The sequence below is a fragment of the Zonotrichia leucophrys genome, chromosome 9, assembly GCF_028769735.1.
Source record: "Zonotrichia leucophrys gambelii isolate GWCS_2022_RI chromosome 9, RI_Zleu_2.0, whole genome shotgun sequence".
NCBI classification, from domain to species: domain Eukaryota; kingdom Metazoa; phylum Chordata; class Aves; order Passeriformes; family Passerellidae; genus Zonotrichia; species Zonotrichia leucophrys.
The window spans coordinates 23,578,266-23,595,243 of record NC_088179.1 but is presented as its reverse complement, the minus strand read 5'-3'; the positions used below and the strand labels follow the sequence as shown (position 1 = coordinate 23,595,243).

General features: G+C 50.3%; 1 protein-coding gene across 3 annotated transcripts; it reads right to left on the bottom strand.

The window, feature by feature from the left end:
• Window positions 1–1,816: 1,816 nt before the first annotated feature.
• On the bottom strand, window positions 1,817–15,276 carry SPTSSB (serine palmitoyltransferase small subunit B). 3 transcript variants are annotated; one of them, XM_064721006.1, is made up of 3 exons: window positions 15,081–15,276; window positions 14,512–14,713; window positions 1,817–4,032 (listed from the first exon to the last, which is right to left on the bottom strand). In XM_064721006.1, exon 3 carries the CDS (start codon window positions 4,002–4,004, stop codon window positions 3,768–3,770), a length of 237 nt encoding a protein of 78 aa, XP_064577076.1. In that variant the 5' UTR covers window positions 4,005–4,032; window positions 14,512–14,713; window positions 15,081–15,276; the 3' UTR covers window positions 1,817–3,767. The 3 variants fall into 3 exon arrangements, with proteins under 3 accessions (XP_064577076.1, XP_064577077.1, XP_064577078.1); XM_064721007.1 differs by lacking the exons at window positions 14,512–14,713; window positions 15,081–15,276 and adding exons at window positions 8,977–9,116; window positions 11,689–12,815; XM_064721008.1 differs by lacking the exons at window positions 14,512–14,713; window positions 15,081–15,276 and adding an exon at window positions 11,689–12,815.
• Window positions 15,277–16,978: the final 1,702 nt, after the last annotated feature.

The window sequence follows — 16,978 nt, the reverse complement described above, 5'->3', positions numbered from 1 at the left end:
TGGGAGGTGATCCATGAAATTGGCCAGGAAACCTTTATGGCAGGATAAATGAGAATTCTGATGAGAAGAAATGAAGAAAATGAGTTTTAAACAAGAGGTGTATGGTGCTGGCCAGCTGAGCCCCAACATTTCTCATTCCTTAAATTAATGGGGCATTTGTACTTTCAGGGTCAATGCAGCTGGAATTGGATCATCTCCTGTTCTGCCTCTGTTCCCTTTTTCACTGCTGGATTATTGGTTCTCTTTCCTCTTTTTATTTGGATTATTTTTGGTGTGAACACTTCCAGCTGCTGCGCTACAATTAGCCCAGTGAAGCAATTAACTACAATTAACGTGGAACTATAACGAAGCAGAAGAGACTTTTATAAAGAGCCTGACATCATACCCCTCACAAGAGAGCTGTTACCACGTACTGGGCATACTGGTGTTACTGGGAGCTCCAAATTTCCACCTTCCCCCCTTCGTGTGCAGCTGGGATCCCATGGAAACCTCTTCCCATTGTCCAGGAATGATTTTTTTTTCCCCAGGGAAAAGGATTTTAGAGCTGGAAGAGTTTCCTAAGCTGTGGTGCAGTCTCAAGCTGTCACAAGTGTTATCTCACCTCCTCTCTCTTTCAGCTGGGGGAAAAAAAAGCTTCTGTTCCCTGCTGAGTGCCAGAAATCCCTTGAAGTCTCCTGCTGGAACCCAGTGATTTGGGATATTACGTAGGGAGGGTTATTCCAGCTTTTCTGGATGCGAGGAGAAGTGCAAAGGGCTGGGGAAATCTCCCAAGGTTTTTAGCAGACATTGTTTTCAGCTGCTTCTTTCCTTCCTAGGAAATACCTCTTACCTAAACCCTTTAAAATTTAGTGAAGAAGGTGAAGAATTCACACACAAAAAAAGAGTTTTTACTTGGTTCAAGCTGCAGGGACCCTCCCCAAAATCACCTGCTGCTGTTTCCCTGCCACTCCCTGCGCCTCCCAAAGCCAAACACAGGGAACACAATAAGGAAGGAAAACGCTTTGCATGGATCCCACCATGGCAGGGCAATGGAAATCCTGAACAAAGTCCTCCCCACGTTCTGTTTGCCAAATGAGATGTTTAAAGAGCAATGTTCCACCGGGTGTGGGCTCCTGCAGATAGCAGCTCCAACCTCTGCATTCCTGGACAAAAAAACTTTTCCTTGTGCTCTGAAAGTTGAGTTTGGTGGCGTGGGGAAGAAATCCACTTTTGAAGGAATTAAAAATTAATGGGAACAGGACTGATGAGGAGGAGCCCTGGCACTCACACACACTCATATTTTCTAGGTGAGCAGAATCTTTGGAGATAGAATTTAAACCCACTTGGAGACAGAATTTATACCAACTTGCTGAGTAAATATTCTCACTTTTCACCTCCAGCGTTAGGATTATAACTTTTAGTCTATTTTACAGACACTTTCAAGAGGAATGGCCCCAGGTTTTGCCATTTTTCATCTCCTGCAGTGCTGTGTTCATTACTCGAGGTGTGACTACAGCTTGGCACCTCGTGTTTGCAGGTTCCCAACTGTGATAAACTGTCAGGACAACTCCTGTTGGAGCCCAGAGCTCTCAGCACACTCAGCTACTTGATAATGCCTTAATTTGAACCAGATAAATTTTTTTTTCCTTCCAGAAAGAGGAGAGCTCTTGCACTGAAGTTCACTCACCCCAGATCCATTTAAAGGATTCTCCAACCTCTCCCCAAAACATTCACCCCAAAATAATCCTTCTTGCACAGCACCAGCCTGGCCCACACACATGCAGAATATTTATGAATGACTGGAAAACACAGAAGAGCTGAGTGATGCAGCCAGAGGTTGCTTGTGAAGAATAAAATTTTATTTTTTTGGGCTGAAAAAACTGCATTCACATGTTCAGATCTGGGCAACCTTCACCACATGTCTTCGTTTCCAAACAAATTTGTGCTCTGAAGCATGCAGGAGCCCACTGCAGCTTGAGGAAGGAGTTAAGAGGGTTTTCCCTTTAATCTAGAACTGTGCAAACATCATTTGAAAGCTATTTACATTTTGCACTTCTCACTTCTACTAACAGGAGCATCAGCTGGTAGAGACGTGCAGAGTGCAGCTGTAATTTATGATTTGGCACCCACGTTTGATTTGTGTACAGTGAAAACCAAACAAGCCTCCCATTGTTCCTAAACCTCCCCACAGGCAATGGTAATAAATCTAATTTCTTCTTTGTATAGGAGATCTCTCTAAGCCTTCCCTGCAGGCATTAAAATATTATTTCCACTCTGGATCCTCTTCCCCCGGTGCTGATTTGCACTTTGCTACCTTGGAGAGTGGGAGCAGCCAGAAAATATTTTGATTTTCATCAGAGAAGGCAGGAGGGCACTGAGACAGAGCAGGGCTGCTTCCTCCTGTCATCCTCACTGAGCTGCAAGATGATGTGGAGAACTTTTTTCCAAAAAGAAAATATTTTAGACCATCTGAACTCAGAGGCAGGAACTTAGACGTGAAAAAAGCTGGATTTGAGTTCATCCTCCTGTTGCTTTCTCTTCCAAGCTTCTCTCCCATCCATTGAAGCCTGGAAGTCACCAACCAGCCAGACATGAGCACTCCAATCCTGCTGGATATCCTCATTTTTTATCTCCTCTAACCTGGCCCCTGCACTGTGTTGGTAGAACTTTGGGTGTGAGGAGCCACCAAAACAGCCTCTGCCAGAGCAGTTGGATGCAGCTCATTTCCAAAGCAATGAAAAACGTTACAGATTAAAAGAATATTTAATGGAAATTACAAATCTAGGACAGATTTTCCTCTTGGGTAATGCCTTTATGCATTCATTGTTCCCAGCTCCACTTGGGAAAGAGAGTGTCTGAGCAAGAATTAAACAGGAAATAGGGTTTGCATTCACTGTTCATTGTTAAATGTGCTTTTTGGCATCTGAAACAATCTTTAAATGCAAGCTATTTAGAGAAAACAGCATGATAAGAAAGTGTTCAAGGCTTTCCAGAGGGATTCTGTTATTTTGGGGTTTGAGGACATTCCAAGCAGATCAGTCCATAGGGAATTCAGCAGATTCCCTGCTGGAAAACCTCCCAGTGCCCCTTTTTCTTCTACACTTGTGCTGCCTGAAATGCCAGAGCAAAGAGGCTTGGGCACATCACAGCCCTCCAGCCTGGTGTTCACAGTGAGTTTGGGGCAGCAGAGCTTTGCTGTCCCTCGAAGCAGCAGATCCTGCAGCAGCACTGGGACAGAGAATGGCTGAGAAGGATGGAGCAGGAGATGGGGTTTGGTGCTGGAGGTGGGAGCTGTGTGGATCCTGTGCCATTCCCAGGGTGTCCATGGAAGAGGGGCCGCGCTCGGTGCCTCGCTCCGCTCTCCATCCCCGGAGGTGAATCAAGCAGGGTTTTCCTCAGCAGGAGCCATTTGTGAGCCATTCCACAGAGCTGCTGGGCCCCGCTGGGCCCGGCTCAGTTCAGCATGGCCCCCTCAGGCTGGGAGCCGAATCCAGGGAGCTGCTGGGCCCTGCTGGGCCCGGCTCAGTTCAGCACGGCCCCCTCAGGCTGGGAGCCGAATCCACGGAGCTGCTGGGCCTGGCTCAGTTCAGCACGGCCCCCTCAGGCTGGGAGCCGAATCCAGGGAGCTGCTGGGCCCTGCTGGGCCCGGCTCAGTTCAGCACGGCCCCCTCAGGCTGGGAGCCGAATCCACGGAGCTGCTGGGCCCTGCTGGGCCCGGCTCAGTTCAGCACGGCCCCCTCAGGCTGGGAGCCGAATCCAGGGAGCTGCTGGGCCCTGCTGGGCCCGGCTCAGTTCAGCACGGCCCCCTCAGGCTGGGAGCCAAAGATCTGCGAGAAGAACTGCAGGGCCAGGCGCACGTGGATGGGCACGAAGACGTAGGCGGTGTAGACCACCATGGCCAGCACGGTGACCGTGATGGTGTGGAACATGGACTGCTCCCAGGGCTCCAGCACGTAGCTGCACGTCACCAGCTGGTACTGGTAGTACAGCCAGTACAGGTAGTCCTTCACCCTCTTCACGTCCATCTTCAGCTCCGGGGGGCTTGGAGGGCGCCTGGAATGACAGGGAAATTGGGATTACAGCGGGGGTATCCCGTGGAAACACCACACAGACTCATTCTAGGGCGCCTGGAATGACAGGGAAATTGGGATTACAGCGGGGGTATCCCGTGGAAACACCACACAGACTCATTCTAGGGCGCCTGGAATGACAGGGAAATTGGGATTACAGCAGGGGTATCCCGTGGAAACACCGCACAGACTCATTCTAGGGCGCTGGAATGACAGGGAAATTGGGATTACAGCGGGGGTATCCCGTGGAAACACCACACAGACTCATTCTAGGGCGCCTGGAATGACAGGGAAATTGGGATTACAGCAGGGGTATCCCGTGGAAACACCGCACAGACTCATTCTAGGGCGCCTGGAATGACAGGGAGATTGGGATTACAGCGGGGGTATCCCGTGGAAACACCACACAGACTCATTCTGGGGCGCCTGGAATGACAGGGAAATTGGGATTACAGCGGGGGTATCCCTTGGAAACACCACACAGACTCATTCTAGGGTGCCTGGAATGACAGGGAAATTGGGATTACAGCGGGGGTATCGCGTGGAAACACCGCACAGACTCATTCTAGGGCGCCTGGAATGACAGGGAAATTGGGATTACAGCGGGGGTATCCCGTGGAAACACCACACAGACTCATTCTCTGAGGTGTTGGTGCCACCACTCCCCTGGACCAAAGGGGATGGATGGGTTCTGCAGCTGCTGCTCAGTTATTGGAGCTGCAGCAGTTGGGCATTCCCAGAAAAGCTGATCCATCCCTGGAAGCATCCAAGGCCAGGTTGGAGTGAGCTGGGATAGTGGAAGGTGTCCCTGCCCATGGCAGGCCTGGGACTGCTGATTAAACTCCCTTCCAACCCAAACCTTCCTGTGGTTCTATCAATTCCCACATTCCAAGTGTGGTTTCCTATTCTATTCCTTGTGGAAATAGGCATTGAAAAAGAAAGGCTTTGTGATTCTCTCAATCCCCACATTCCAAGTGTGTTTTCCTATCCTATTCCTTGTGGAAATCAGGCATTTTAAAAGAAATCTATCAATTCTATTAATTCCCACATTCCAAATGTGTTTTCCTATCTATTCCCTGTGGAAATCAGGGAAATAGGCATTTTAAAATAAGGGCTTTGTGATTCTATCAATTCCCACACTCCAAGTGTGGTTTCCTATCCTATTCCTTGTGGAAATCAGGGAAATAGGCATTTTAAGAGAAAGGCTTTGGGTCAGCTTCCAGGAATGTTCCATAAATTCATAAAGGTTCCATAAATTCCATAAATGTTCCATAAGTTCCATAAATGTTCCGTAAGTTCCAGGCATGCCCCGGAATAAAGATAAGACTAAAACAACTGCCCTGTAAAAACTGCTCTGCTTACTTTTGATAATGGCTTTTATTGGTCTGCAATTGTTGGGAGGAAAAACCAAGTTACAAAAGAGAGAGGGAGAAAAAAGCAATCTCTGATTGCAGAAGGATTTTTTTTGCAGTTCATTCCAAAGAAGTGAGAAACTTTACAGATTAAAAGAATATTTAATGGAAATTACAAATCTAGGAATGATTTTCCTCCTGGGTAATGCCTTTATGCATTCATTGTTCCCAGGTCCACTTGGGAAAGAGAGTGTCTGAGCAAGAATTAAATAGGAAATAGGGTTTGCATCCAGTGTTCATTGTTAAATGTGCTTTTTGGCACTTGAAACAATCTTTGAGTGCAGGCTAAAAGCATCTATTTAGAAAAAACAGAATGATAAGAAAGTGTTCAAGGCTTTCCAGAGGGATTCTGTTATTTTGGGGTTTGAGGATGCTCCAAGCAGATCAGTCCATAGGGAATTCAGCAGATTCCCTGCTGGAAAACCTCCCAATGCCCCTTTTTCTTCTACACTTGTGCTGCCTGAAATGCCAGCACAAAGAGGCTTGGGCACATCACAGCCCTCCAGCCTGGTGTTCACAGTGAGTTTGGGGCAGCAGAGCTTTGCTGTCCCTCGAAGCGGCAGATCCTGCAGCAGCACTGGGAAATTTGCACCTGGAATTAAAATAAGGATGGGCCATTGATATAGGTCAAAAATATTCCAGTATTCAGTGGTTTCCAGCTCTGTTCTGGGGGAATGTGGGATTTACCAAAATGAAGTTTTCCCCACTAATTCTTCCAAAGCATTTCCTTCACTTCCATATTCGCATATTTCCTAGAGCAAGAAACTTCCTAAACGCTTTTGAGGACAGATCAACATTGAAATGGAGCAGTGGCTGTCTCTGTCACCAGCTTTTCTTGCAGGGACTCAGCCTGGGGAGAAAGGCTCTGCTGCTCTCTGGCCAGCCATGAATGGAAGATGATTCCTTTCACATCATTCATTGGAAGGCACAACTCCAGAGAGAGAGGCCTTAAAGCCTTGGAAATATCGCAGAGCCTTCAGTGAAAGTGGCCCAGCTGGCAAAGGGGGGCTCCCTGGGAGCCAAAAGTGCCTCTGGTCAGACTCTGCAAAAAGAGCAGCACTGGAGGAGGAGGAGGAGAAGGAGGAGGAGGAGGAGGAGAAGGAGAAGGAGAAGGAGAAGGAGAAGGAGAAGGAGAAGGAGAAGGAGAAGGAGAAGGAGAAGGAGAAGGAGAAGGAGAAGGAGAGAGGAGGAGAAGGAGAGAAGGAGGAGGAGAGGAGGAGAGGAGGAGAAGGAGGGAGGAGGAGAAGGGAGGAGAAGGAGGAGGAGAAGGGAGGAGAAGGAGAAGGAGAAGGAGAAGGAGAAGGAGAAGGAGGAGAGGAGAAGGAGAGGAAGAAGGAGAAGGAGAAGGAGAAGGAGAAGGAGAAGGAGAAGGAGAAGGAGAAGGAGAAGGAGAAGGAGAAGGAGAAGGAGAAGGAGAAGGAGAAGGAGAAGGAGAAGGAGAAGGAGAAGGAGAAGGAGAAGGAGAAGGAGGAGAGCCCTCTCCCACTCTCAGGACCATGGGGTTTACACTGGGGTTAGGGCTGTGCTGGTTAAACTCATCCCTTCCGTGGGTAATCCCTGCTGGGGGTGTCTGAGTGCCCAGAGCAGCTCACAGCCCTGTGCATCTCCATCCAGAGCAGCTCACACCCTGTGCATCTCCATCCAGAGCTGCTGAAGGACAGCCACAGGCAGCAAAAACATCCCCCAGGCTGATTTTACTGCTGTTCCAGGCTGCAGCCTCACCATCACCCCTTGGAAGGCCACATGAATAAAGGATGAGGCAGTTAAAATGATGAGCAGCCCTTTGGGTTTAACCAAAGCCCTCGGCACCTTTTTTTCCAGCCTGGGGATTGCATTTCCCTGCAGCCCCAGCACAGTAATTCCATCCTGGCAGTAATTCCATCCCCAGGCAATCTGGAATTCCACAAGGAACACGAGCTGCCTTCGTGCTCTGTGGTCTCCTAATGAATGCTGCAGGTTGGGATAAGTAAAAGGCAAAAGCGAATTACAGCCTGTGCCCTCAGCACTGACACACTTCTGCATTTCATGCAGCCTGAGAGCAGGGAGCTGTGCAGGGATAACACAACTCCAGCTGCATAATTGATAAAGGAAAACACAGGAGGGGAAGGGGGAAAAGCAATGAGAGATGAGGCTCCCCCATGGCACTGTCACACAGATCCCTTGGGGAAGGGACAATTTGCATCCCGTTATGAGGAATAAGGAGTATCCCAAAACCCCACACCTGCAGAGGTCTGTGGCAGCTTTACCACCCAAATTAACTGTAGCAGCAATCAAAGGGAATAGCAGATTGCTAGGCAAACCTCAGAGGCTAAAAAAATGTGTATTTTAAACAGGATTCCTCCTAGAGAGGCTTCATGTCCATGTCTGTGCTTTATTCTATTCCAGCTGCACTCCCTCTTGAAAGGGCCCTGAGTTATTCACTCATCAGTTCCCACTATTCCAGAGCAGGAGATAATTTGTTCTTATGCAATTTTAACTCAGCATTCATTTGTCTGCAAATTTGGATTGAAGCATTCCGAGGTGCTGGGGAAACGCCTTCCTGTTCAGAGGCCACGGGACTGTTACAGCCAGCTATGAGTGAAATGAGGAGAATTCAGCTCCTGTTAAGCAATATTCAGGTTATTTTCAGCACTTGCACCTCCAAGAGGAAAAAAAAATGCAAGAAGAGAAACCTGTAAAGCAGCTTTTAGTGTTTTAAGTGGCTGCCTGATTTTCTTGCTTGTTGACACATGTCTGCGATTAGGGCAGCTGAAAAGATAAATCATCATCCAGATATCATGGTTTCATTTCAGAGCATGCTAATTTCCCAAATTCCTTTATTAATGACCTTATTTTGTGGAGTCAGAGCTAGCTGGGAGTTAGAAGATGCCAGTGTTAGGTCCTTTAATATTTAATTTCTGCTTTGAGCAGCTGGGATTTGGGGAGTTTTGGTCACATTTTCAATCTGCAGCTCTGACCCATGGCCAGACAGCTCCTGCTGGGAAATTCCTGTGGAAAGAAACATTCTTGCAGGGGAACTGGGGGAGACTGGTTTCCAGAGAATGCTTAAAAAACACCTGATGCCCTCAGCAGGAGGGGTTGGCTGAGTTACACATCCAGGGAAAAAGGGTTTCCAACAGATATTCAGGAAAAGTTCATCTGGAGTGGGCAAAACCAAAGCCTGGAGCTGGAAATGGCCTCAGGATCATTCAATAAATGGAAAGTAGGGATGAGATGAGAAATGAAAGCAGCTAACAATCAATCCATCCCCCAAAATACAAATATTTAATTGGCTAAAAGTGACCATTTGCTGGATAATTGCTGGGATAGCCCAGCAACAAGAGGTGGATGGAGTTTGCAGCATCCTGAGGGAATCCTCTGGTGCTGGAGCTTAAATAAAATCCTTGCATGAGTCCCTGAGGGGGTTCCAGTCCCACCAGCACCCACATGAAGGTGGGTGGCAAAGTGCCAGACTGAATTTCAAGTTGTCTGATCTGTAAATAATCTTGGATATTAGAAGCTAAATGGGCAATCACCTCCTTGGGATTGGAGTGGAAATCCTGTCTGCAAGTTGTTGATGTGGAGCTGTTCTTATCTGCACCTTCATGGGTCTGTCCTGCTGAACATCCTCATTTATCCAAGGCACCATCTTGTCCCTCTTAATGCTGACAGAATTCTGGGATGTGCCCAGGGATTTTATTCAGGCTGACAACTCCAAGTGCAAGCACAACCAGGAAGGGATTCCCATTCCCATTCCCATTCCCATTCCCATTCCCATCCCCATTCCCATCCCCATTCCCAGGCAGTTCCATTCATGTTTTATTCAGTGAGCACCAAGCACAGTGCGCAAGGGATGAAATGATCAGTGCTTGGGAAGAAATTGAAATAAGGCATCAGATTCCAGGGAATTCCACATCCCAGAATTTCCTGGGAACACCACCTTTGCCTGCTCTGGGAAATCCAAATCCCAGCATTTTCTGGGAATGCAACCTCAACCAAGAAATCCACATCCCAGAGTTTGATGGGAACACCACCTGCACCTGTTCCAGGATATCCAAATCCCAGAATTTCCTGGGAATGCCACCTCGGCCTGTTCTGGGAAATACAAATCTCAGCATTTTCTGGGAATGCCACTTCAGCCCATTCCAGGACATCCAAATCCCAGAATTTCCTGGGAACAGCACCTCTGCCTGCTCTGGGAAATCCAAATCCCAGAATTTCCTGGGAATACCAATTCTGCCCATTCCAGGACATCCAAATCCCAGCACTTTCTGGGAATGCCACTTCAAACTCTGCTGGGAAATCCAAATCCCAGAATTTCCTGGGAACACCACCTCTGCCTGCTCTGGGAAATACAAATCCCATCATTTTCTGGGAATGCCACTTCAGCCCATTCCAGGACATCCAAATCCCAGAATTTCCTGGGAGCAGCACCCCAGCCCATTCCTCTGTTGCATCCCCATGGCTCCGATCCCGCACGGAGCGTGTCCATGGAGCAGCAGCCCAGCCCTGAGATCTCCCTTCCCCTCCTGGCAAGCAGAGCCCTCAGGTTCCTGCAGCTCTCCCACATGGATCTTTAACCTCCAGCTTGTTCTGCCAGGGAGGAAATCCCAGGAATGAGAGGAGCAGCATCAATCCAGCACAGCTCCCACTGCGGACAAGAACGCACCTCAAAAACCACCTTGGATAAATAACCACCCCTGGAATTCTGGAGTGCACTGCAGAACCTGTGGGGATTGTTGGAAGAAATAAATATTTCTTCTAGCAATGAAAGAAATATATATTTTTTTCCAGGAGTGGAAGGGGCAAGGCTGAAAGACAAGGCTACACCTCAAAAACCACATTGACTTGCAGATTTGGATAAATAATCACCCCTGGATTTTTGGAGTGGACTGCAGAGCCTGTGGGGATTGCTGGGGGAAAAAAAATCTTCCAGGAGTGGAAGGGATAAGGCTGAAAGACAAGGCTACAGCTCAAAAATCACCTTTTCTTGCAGATTTGGATAAATAACCAGCATGAAATTGTGGAGTGCACAGCAGAGCCTGTGGGAATTGCTGGAAAAAAAGTATATTTCTTCCAGCAATGAAAGAAATATATATTTCTTCCAGGAGTGGAAGGGGCAAGGCTGAAAGACAAGGCTACACCTCAAAAACCACCTTGACTTGCAGATTTGGATAAATAATCACCCCTGGATTTTTGGAGTGCACTGCAGAGCCTGTGGGGATTGCTGGGGAAAAAAAATCTTCCAGGAGTGGAAGGGATAAGGCTGAAAGACAAGGCTACAGCTCAAAAATCACCTTTTCTTGCAGATTTGGATAAATAACCACCCTGGAATTCTGGAGTGCACAGCAGAACCTGTGGGGATTGCTGGAAAAAAGTATATTTCTTCTAGCAATGAAAGAAATATATATTTTTTCCAGGAGTGGAGGGGGTAAGGCTGAAAGACAAGGCTACACCTCAAAAACCACCTTTTCTTGCAGATTTGGATAAATAACTACCCTGGAATTCTGGAGTGCACTGCAGAACCTGTGGGGATTGCTGGGGAAAAAAAAGTCTTCCAGGAGTGGAAGGGATAAGGCTGAAAGACAAGGCTACAGCTCAAAAATCACCTTGCCTTGCAGATTTGGATAAATAACCACCCTGGAATTCTGGAGTGCACAGCAGAACCTGTGGGGATTGTTGGAAGAAATAAATATTTCTTCTAGCAATGAAAGAAATATATATTTTTTTTCCAGGAGTGGAGGGGGAAAGGCTGAAAGACAAGGCTACACCTCAAAAACAACCTTGACTTGCAGATTTTAATAAATAACCCTTCCTGGAATTCTGGAGTGCACAGCAGAGCCTTTGGGGATTGTTGGGGAAAAAAAATCTTCCAGGAATGGAAGGGGCAAGGCTGAAAGACAAGGCTACACCTCAAAAATCACCTTTTCTTGCAGATTAGGATAAATAACCACCCTGGAATTCTGGAGTGCACAGCAGAGCGAGGCAATCCTGGTTCCTCTCCCTCAGCACCCTTGGCCATCCCTGCAGAGCCCCAGGGGATGTGGATCCCTTCCATAGGTCCTGTGCAGCACAGGATGGGGGTCTGAGCTGGGAAACGCTGCTGCTGCTCATGACTCAGCCATTCTGCACGTGGGTGAGCGTGGCTGGGCCGAGCCCGTGGGCTCTGCTGGGAATCAAATCTTCCAGGAGTGGAAGGGGTGATGCACAAAGAGCCAGTGGTGTTTGCAGCTCTGTTTCTGCCTTACCTGGCTCAGGTGAGTGAATTCCAGCATCTTCCTAATCTTTAACCCCAACTTCCTTCCTGCTGGCCTCAGTGGCAGCACGCAGGTGCTATTTTGGTTCTTTGAAATGCTGCTCAGTGCACACCAAGCCCAGGAGCTTGCCCTGTCCAGGAAGAGTTCCTGTTACCCCTGGGAACCTCCAACCCCTCCTCGAGTGGCGGTGCCACACCTGCACAAAGTCTGAGAGCCGACTTCCTCGTCTCCACCTGCACCCTGATCTCTGTGTGTGCTCCTCCTGCTGCAGCTCTGGGCTTTGGGGCTGGAATTCAGCTGCATCTCTGCCTGGAGCAGAGGATTCTGCAGCAGAGGGTTCCTGTCAGCCTGCCTTGCCTGCTGCACGGGACAGCAGCCAGAGCATCGCTGAATTTTCAGAGCACTGCTGAATTTCCAGAGCACTGCTGAATTTTCAGAGCATCGCTGAATTTTCAGAGCACTGCTGAATTTTCTCCTCCAGTTGAGCTGAGTACACAGATGGAGTTTATGGTGACCTACAACCATGTGCAAAAGTCCTTTCAGATGAGATGCATGAATTTTTGACCCTCAGGAAAGCAGAGGGATCTCCTTTGGAGAGAGGCTTCGGTACCAGCCCAGCAGCTGAAGGCAGCTGAATTTGGGGCTGATTTCCTGCCTTACCTGCCCCTGACAGCTGGAGGCTGCTCCCAGCAAAGGCACAGCTCTGAATAACTCAGCAGCCCCTGAGTTATTTAGACTTTGCAGCCTGGGCTGATTTATCAGTGCCCAATCCCCTCCTTACTCAGGCACAGGGAAAGGAGGAGATGCAGCTTCTCTGTACCAACAACATTCCTGGAGCAGCTCTGTCCCATTTTCTTCCAAGGCTAAATTAATTTTTCAACAATTTTCCTGTTCTTCCCTCCCCTGAAGTTTCCTCAGTTGTTTCCTTACGTAACCAGCTGCAGTTTAGGTACAGATCCCTTCCTTTCCAGCTTTCCTGGGCTGGGCATGGTTTGGGCTCTGGGTCCTCCCCCTGTGCCAGGATTTGTGCCTTGGGGCAGAACAGGTGAGCAGCTCTGCCAGAGGAGATGGGAAAATGGCAAACTGAATCCCAGGGAAAGGGAAAAAGGGAAACCTTTCCCTCTAGTTTCAGTGTAAGTATAATTTAGGAACATGGTTTTGAACAGAACTATTCCCAACCAAAACCTCAAATTTGGGACTAGAGAGCAGCAGCAGGTTTAAATTACAAACACTTAAAAATTGAGAGTTCTTTAAGAACTGTTCCAGAATATCTCAGAGAGGTTTTGCATTTGCTCCTGGTGACAAACCTCAGTTCCTTGTGAGATTTGGGACATCATCTGCATCCTTTGAAGGCTTCCAAGTTCAGGAGGTTGTGTAAACACATCAATCTACCAACAAAATAACTGGGATGTCTGGGCTCTAAAATAAGATTTACTTTCAGTTGTAGCCCTTATTTTACTCAGACTTCTTTGCTTTGCTCTGAGTCATTTCTGAGGCAGCTGAAAGTGGCAGCTTGGGTTGTGTGCAACGTGAGGAGGTGAATACTGTCACAGCTATGACAGGTATTGCTGGAAAATGGGACCAAACTCTTGTGCAAGGGCATCTCCCTGAGATCGCATCAAAGGAAGCAGAGTTGCACCACTCCAGTCACTGCTCCGGAGGGGAAAAGCAAAATTGGAGCGAGATGTTGCAACAGATAAGAAATAAAAAAGGAGATGCACTTTTTTCACAGATTTAACCCCATCTGTGCAGTGAGGAACAGCTTCCTTTGCAGGCTGTGAGCAAACAGGTTTGGACACACAGAGCTGTTGATATCCTCCATAAAACAAATGCAAAGCTCCATAAAATGTGGCTTGGCAGGACCCAGAGCAGCGGCCTGGCTGCCTCCCATCCAGCTGGAGCTCTGTGTCCTGGTGCTCTGGGTGCTTTCTGGGCACAGAGGGGTGGCACAAGCATTGCCATGGGCCCAGGCAGCGTTTCAGCATCTCCCATTCCAGCTGCAATCTTGGAATAACATCCATGCTCCATGCACAGCTTCCCTGCTTCTCCCCACCAGAAATCAACCCAAGCACTCCTGAACTGCAGGTATTTGTACCATACTTGTGATATTCATCAGAGAAAGAAAACCCAGCATCACAATTCCTAAAGCATTAAAATCCACATTAAAATCCCCCAAAAGTGCTTTGTGCTGACTAAGCAGAGCCACAGTGTTTATTGCAGGGATTCTCCTCCATATTATCCAGGGTTTATCCAGCAGGGAAGGCAGGACTTGCACCTGCTTCCCTCTGAAGGCAACTGAGAGAAGCAGAGAAGAAAAATCTGCCGGCAATGAGCATTCCCAGCCCAGCAGCGTGAGCACACAGTCTCCTCCATCCCCCTTCCCTCTCCTGGTTGTTTTACTGTTTTTAGGGAATCCCTAAGGCAAACCATCCTCCTGCCACCTGGAAACGAACCCCCGGCTGCAGGGCTGCAGCAACAAGTCCCGGAATCACGGCACGGTCTGGCTTGGAAGGGACCTCGAAGCCCATCTCAGGACAGCCCGAGCCCTCTCTGGAGCTGCAGGTGCGGCAGGAGCGCCGGCATCTCCCTGGATGGAGGCACAGCGCAGCCACCCCGGCTCCTGCGGCTGCCAGCCCCGCTCCTTACCGAGCCTGCCCCGCTCCTTACCGAGCCTGCCCCGCTCCTTACCGAGCCTGCCCCGCTCCTTACCGAGCCTGCCCCGCTCCTTACCGAGCCTGCCCCGCTCCTTACCGAGCCTGCCCCGCTCCTTACCGAGCCTGCCCCGCTCCTTACCGGGCCTGCCCCGCTCCTTACCGGGCCGCCGGGGACTCGCCGTGGCCGCGGCCGCGCTCGCCAAGGTCACCGGCCCTGCTGGGGATGCTCCGGGACGCGCCTCCGCCGCGGTGCCCTTGGGCGAGCCGAGCTGAGCCGAGCTGAGCAGAGCTGAGCGGGGAATGAGCGCCGGCACCGGGAGCTCCGGGATGCGGGAACGCCGGGATGCGGGAGCTCCGGGATGCTGGAATGCCGCGATATAGAACACCGGGCTGCAGAACACCGGGCTGCAGAGCACCGGGCTGCAGAACACCGGGCTGCAGAGCACCGGGATGCAGAATACCGGGATGCAGCGCACCGGGCTGCAGAACACCGGGCTGCAGAATACCGGGATGCAGCGCACCGGGATGCAGCGCACCGGGATGTAAAACACCGGGCTGCAGAACACCGGGATGTAAAACACCGGGCTGCAGCACAGCGCGGCCCCGCGCCTCCCTCACCTCCGCTCCGCGCACCGCAGCTCCCCAGCCCGGCGCTGCCCGCGCTTAAATCCCCACCTTTCATCCCTCCCTCCCTTCCTCCTCCTCCCTCCTCCTCCTCCCGGTGCTCACCTCCCGCCCGCTCTGTCCGTGGGCCCGGGCCGGTCCCCGCGCCCCGCCCGCTGCCGCAGCCGCTGCGCCCGGAGCGCGGGAGGCGGAGCGGCGAGCCGGGCTCGGGGAAACCCGTGGGACGGAGCCGGCTGGCACCTCGGGCACGCCGGCTGTTCCTGCAGCGCCGTGCTTCCCTGGCTTTTCCCGGGGAAAAGCTGGCGTCGTGAGCTCGGCGGGATGCGCCGAGGCTTCTTATCGCAGCCCTCTGTCGCGACAGACGCCCCTGCAGCGCGGTTATCCTGCCAGGGGTGCCGGCAGGTGCTGCGAGCATCCCGGCTCCAAGGGGATGGGTGGAAGGAGCCGGAGCTGCAGCGCGGTGTTCCAGGGGGAGGAAAGGGGGTTCGGGGTGGTTTCACACTGATCAGGCACCCCCAGGTGTCAGGTGAGGGGTCTGCAGCTCCCCAGCCCGGGGATGGACAGGAATTCACCAAACTTAACCTGAAATGCCGTGGAATTCAGCACGACCCTGCCAACCGTGAGGCTCAGCTTTGTGTAGCTTGTTCTGTCCCAGAGATAAAAAAAGCTTAATGTAGTGTCCTGCTAGCTCCCAAACATCTACTGCAGCACACAGCTTTGCAGTTTAAGTGAGGAATAAAAGTGTCAGAAATGCTTTTTCCCGGATTTTCCCCTGGAGCAGCCGGATTCCAGGCACGATCCCCTCACTGAACAAAGTGTGGCTGCTCTGGCACCCACCGGCGCCTTCCGACCTCAAAGAATGCAAACCTTTGCAGGGCCAGATGCAACAGCTGGGGTTAAAGCTGTTCTTTTCCTGTTTGAACACATTTTAACGATGCTTTAAACCTGCTCTTTCCACGGCGAACACCTTTAAGAGGCGCTTGCTCAAACAGAGCAGCGCAGGTGACAAAGGGGCCATCACGATGTGAGGCTTTCATTCCCAAGCCAGCAGTGCCTCTTTCTGCCTCTGCTATTTTTATGGATGTTGACTGTGGAACTGATGCTTGCTTAGCCTTTGATAGAAAAATGTTCACATGCAAAGGCTTTGTTCAAAATTTGCAGATGGCTGTGTCCCTTCCTAGCCCGGAGCAGAGCTCTGCCTGTCCCAGAGCTCTGTGCTGTGTCTGGGCACCACTCAGGGTGGTGAAATCCCTGAGTGGGCAGAGCTTGAAATGGCCAGAGTGGTTCTGCCAGCGATGGGTGGGTGGGTGTCACCAATCCCCTAAAAACCCTGGCAAAAGCAGTTTGGGCTATCAGAGCACTTGCTCTGATGCCTTGTGCAGGGTGCCCTGGAGCAGAGGCTGGGCAGAGGCCCAGAATAAAGCAGGGATTTATCCAAAGCATCTCCTCCATGGATCCACCTTGGGCAGCACCAGAGCCCAGCCAGGGCTGCACCCAAGATGACCCAAAATGGCCCCAAAATGCACGAGCGCTCCCGGGCTCTGTCCCTGGGATCAGTTCTGCTCCATTTGCACCTTGCAGTTCATCGTCCCATCCCAGCTTCAGCCCAGGCAGTCCCACCCTGCTTGTTTTTCTCTCTGCAGCCCACGGGGTTTGTGCTCCTGGGCTGAGATTTGGGTCATTTGTCCTTGGTGCCCAGCTGGAGCAGGAATTGTTTTGTCTCCCTGCTCTGTGCACACAGCTCATCATCCCCTGATGTGAACCTCAGACCCACACACTAAAGCAGCACAAAAGGTGAAACACAGAAAAGCCAAAACCTGAGGCATCACTCCACACAGCAGTTTAATTTAGGATATTTATTCCAGGGGCTGAACAGAGAGGAGTTTACAGAAAGCTGTCCCACAGTCTCATCAGCACCCCGATGAGCTGCTGCTGCCTTGCCTCTGATGGGCACAGAATCCCTGAAGCTTGGAATTATTTTGGTTGGAAAAGATCTCCATGAT

Bases quoted from the DNA above. Each gene is read 5' to 3' on its own strand.
- SPTSSB (XM_064721007.1), bottom strand. From the start codon at position 11,715: ATGCTGGAATTCACTCACCTGAGCCAG. The intron at 9,117-11,688 runs GTAAGGCAGAAA...GGCACATCCCAG, and splicing joins AATTCACTCACCTGAGCCAG to AATTCTGTCAGCATTAAGAG. The intron at 4,033-8,976 runs GTGATTGCCCAT...CTGTCATTCCAG, and splicing joins TCCACTCCAATCCCAAGGAG to GCGCCCTCCAAGCCCCCCGG.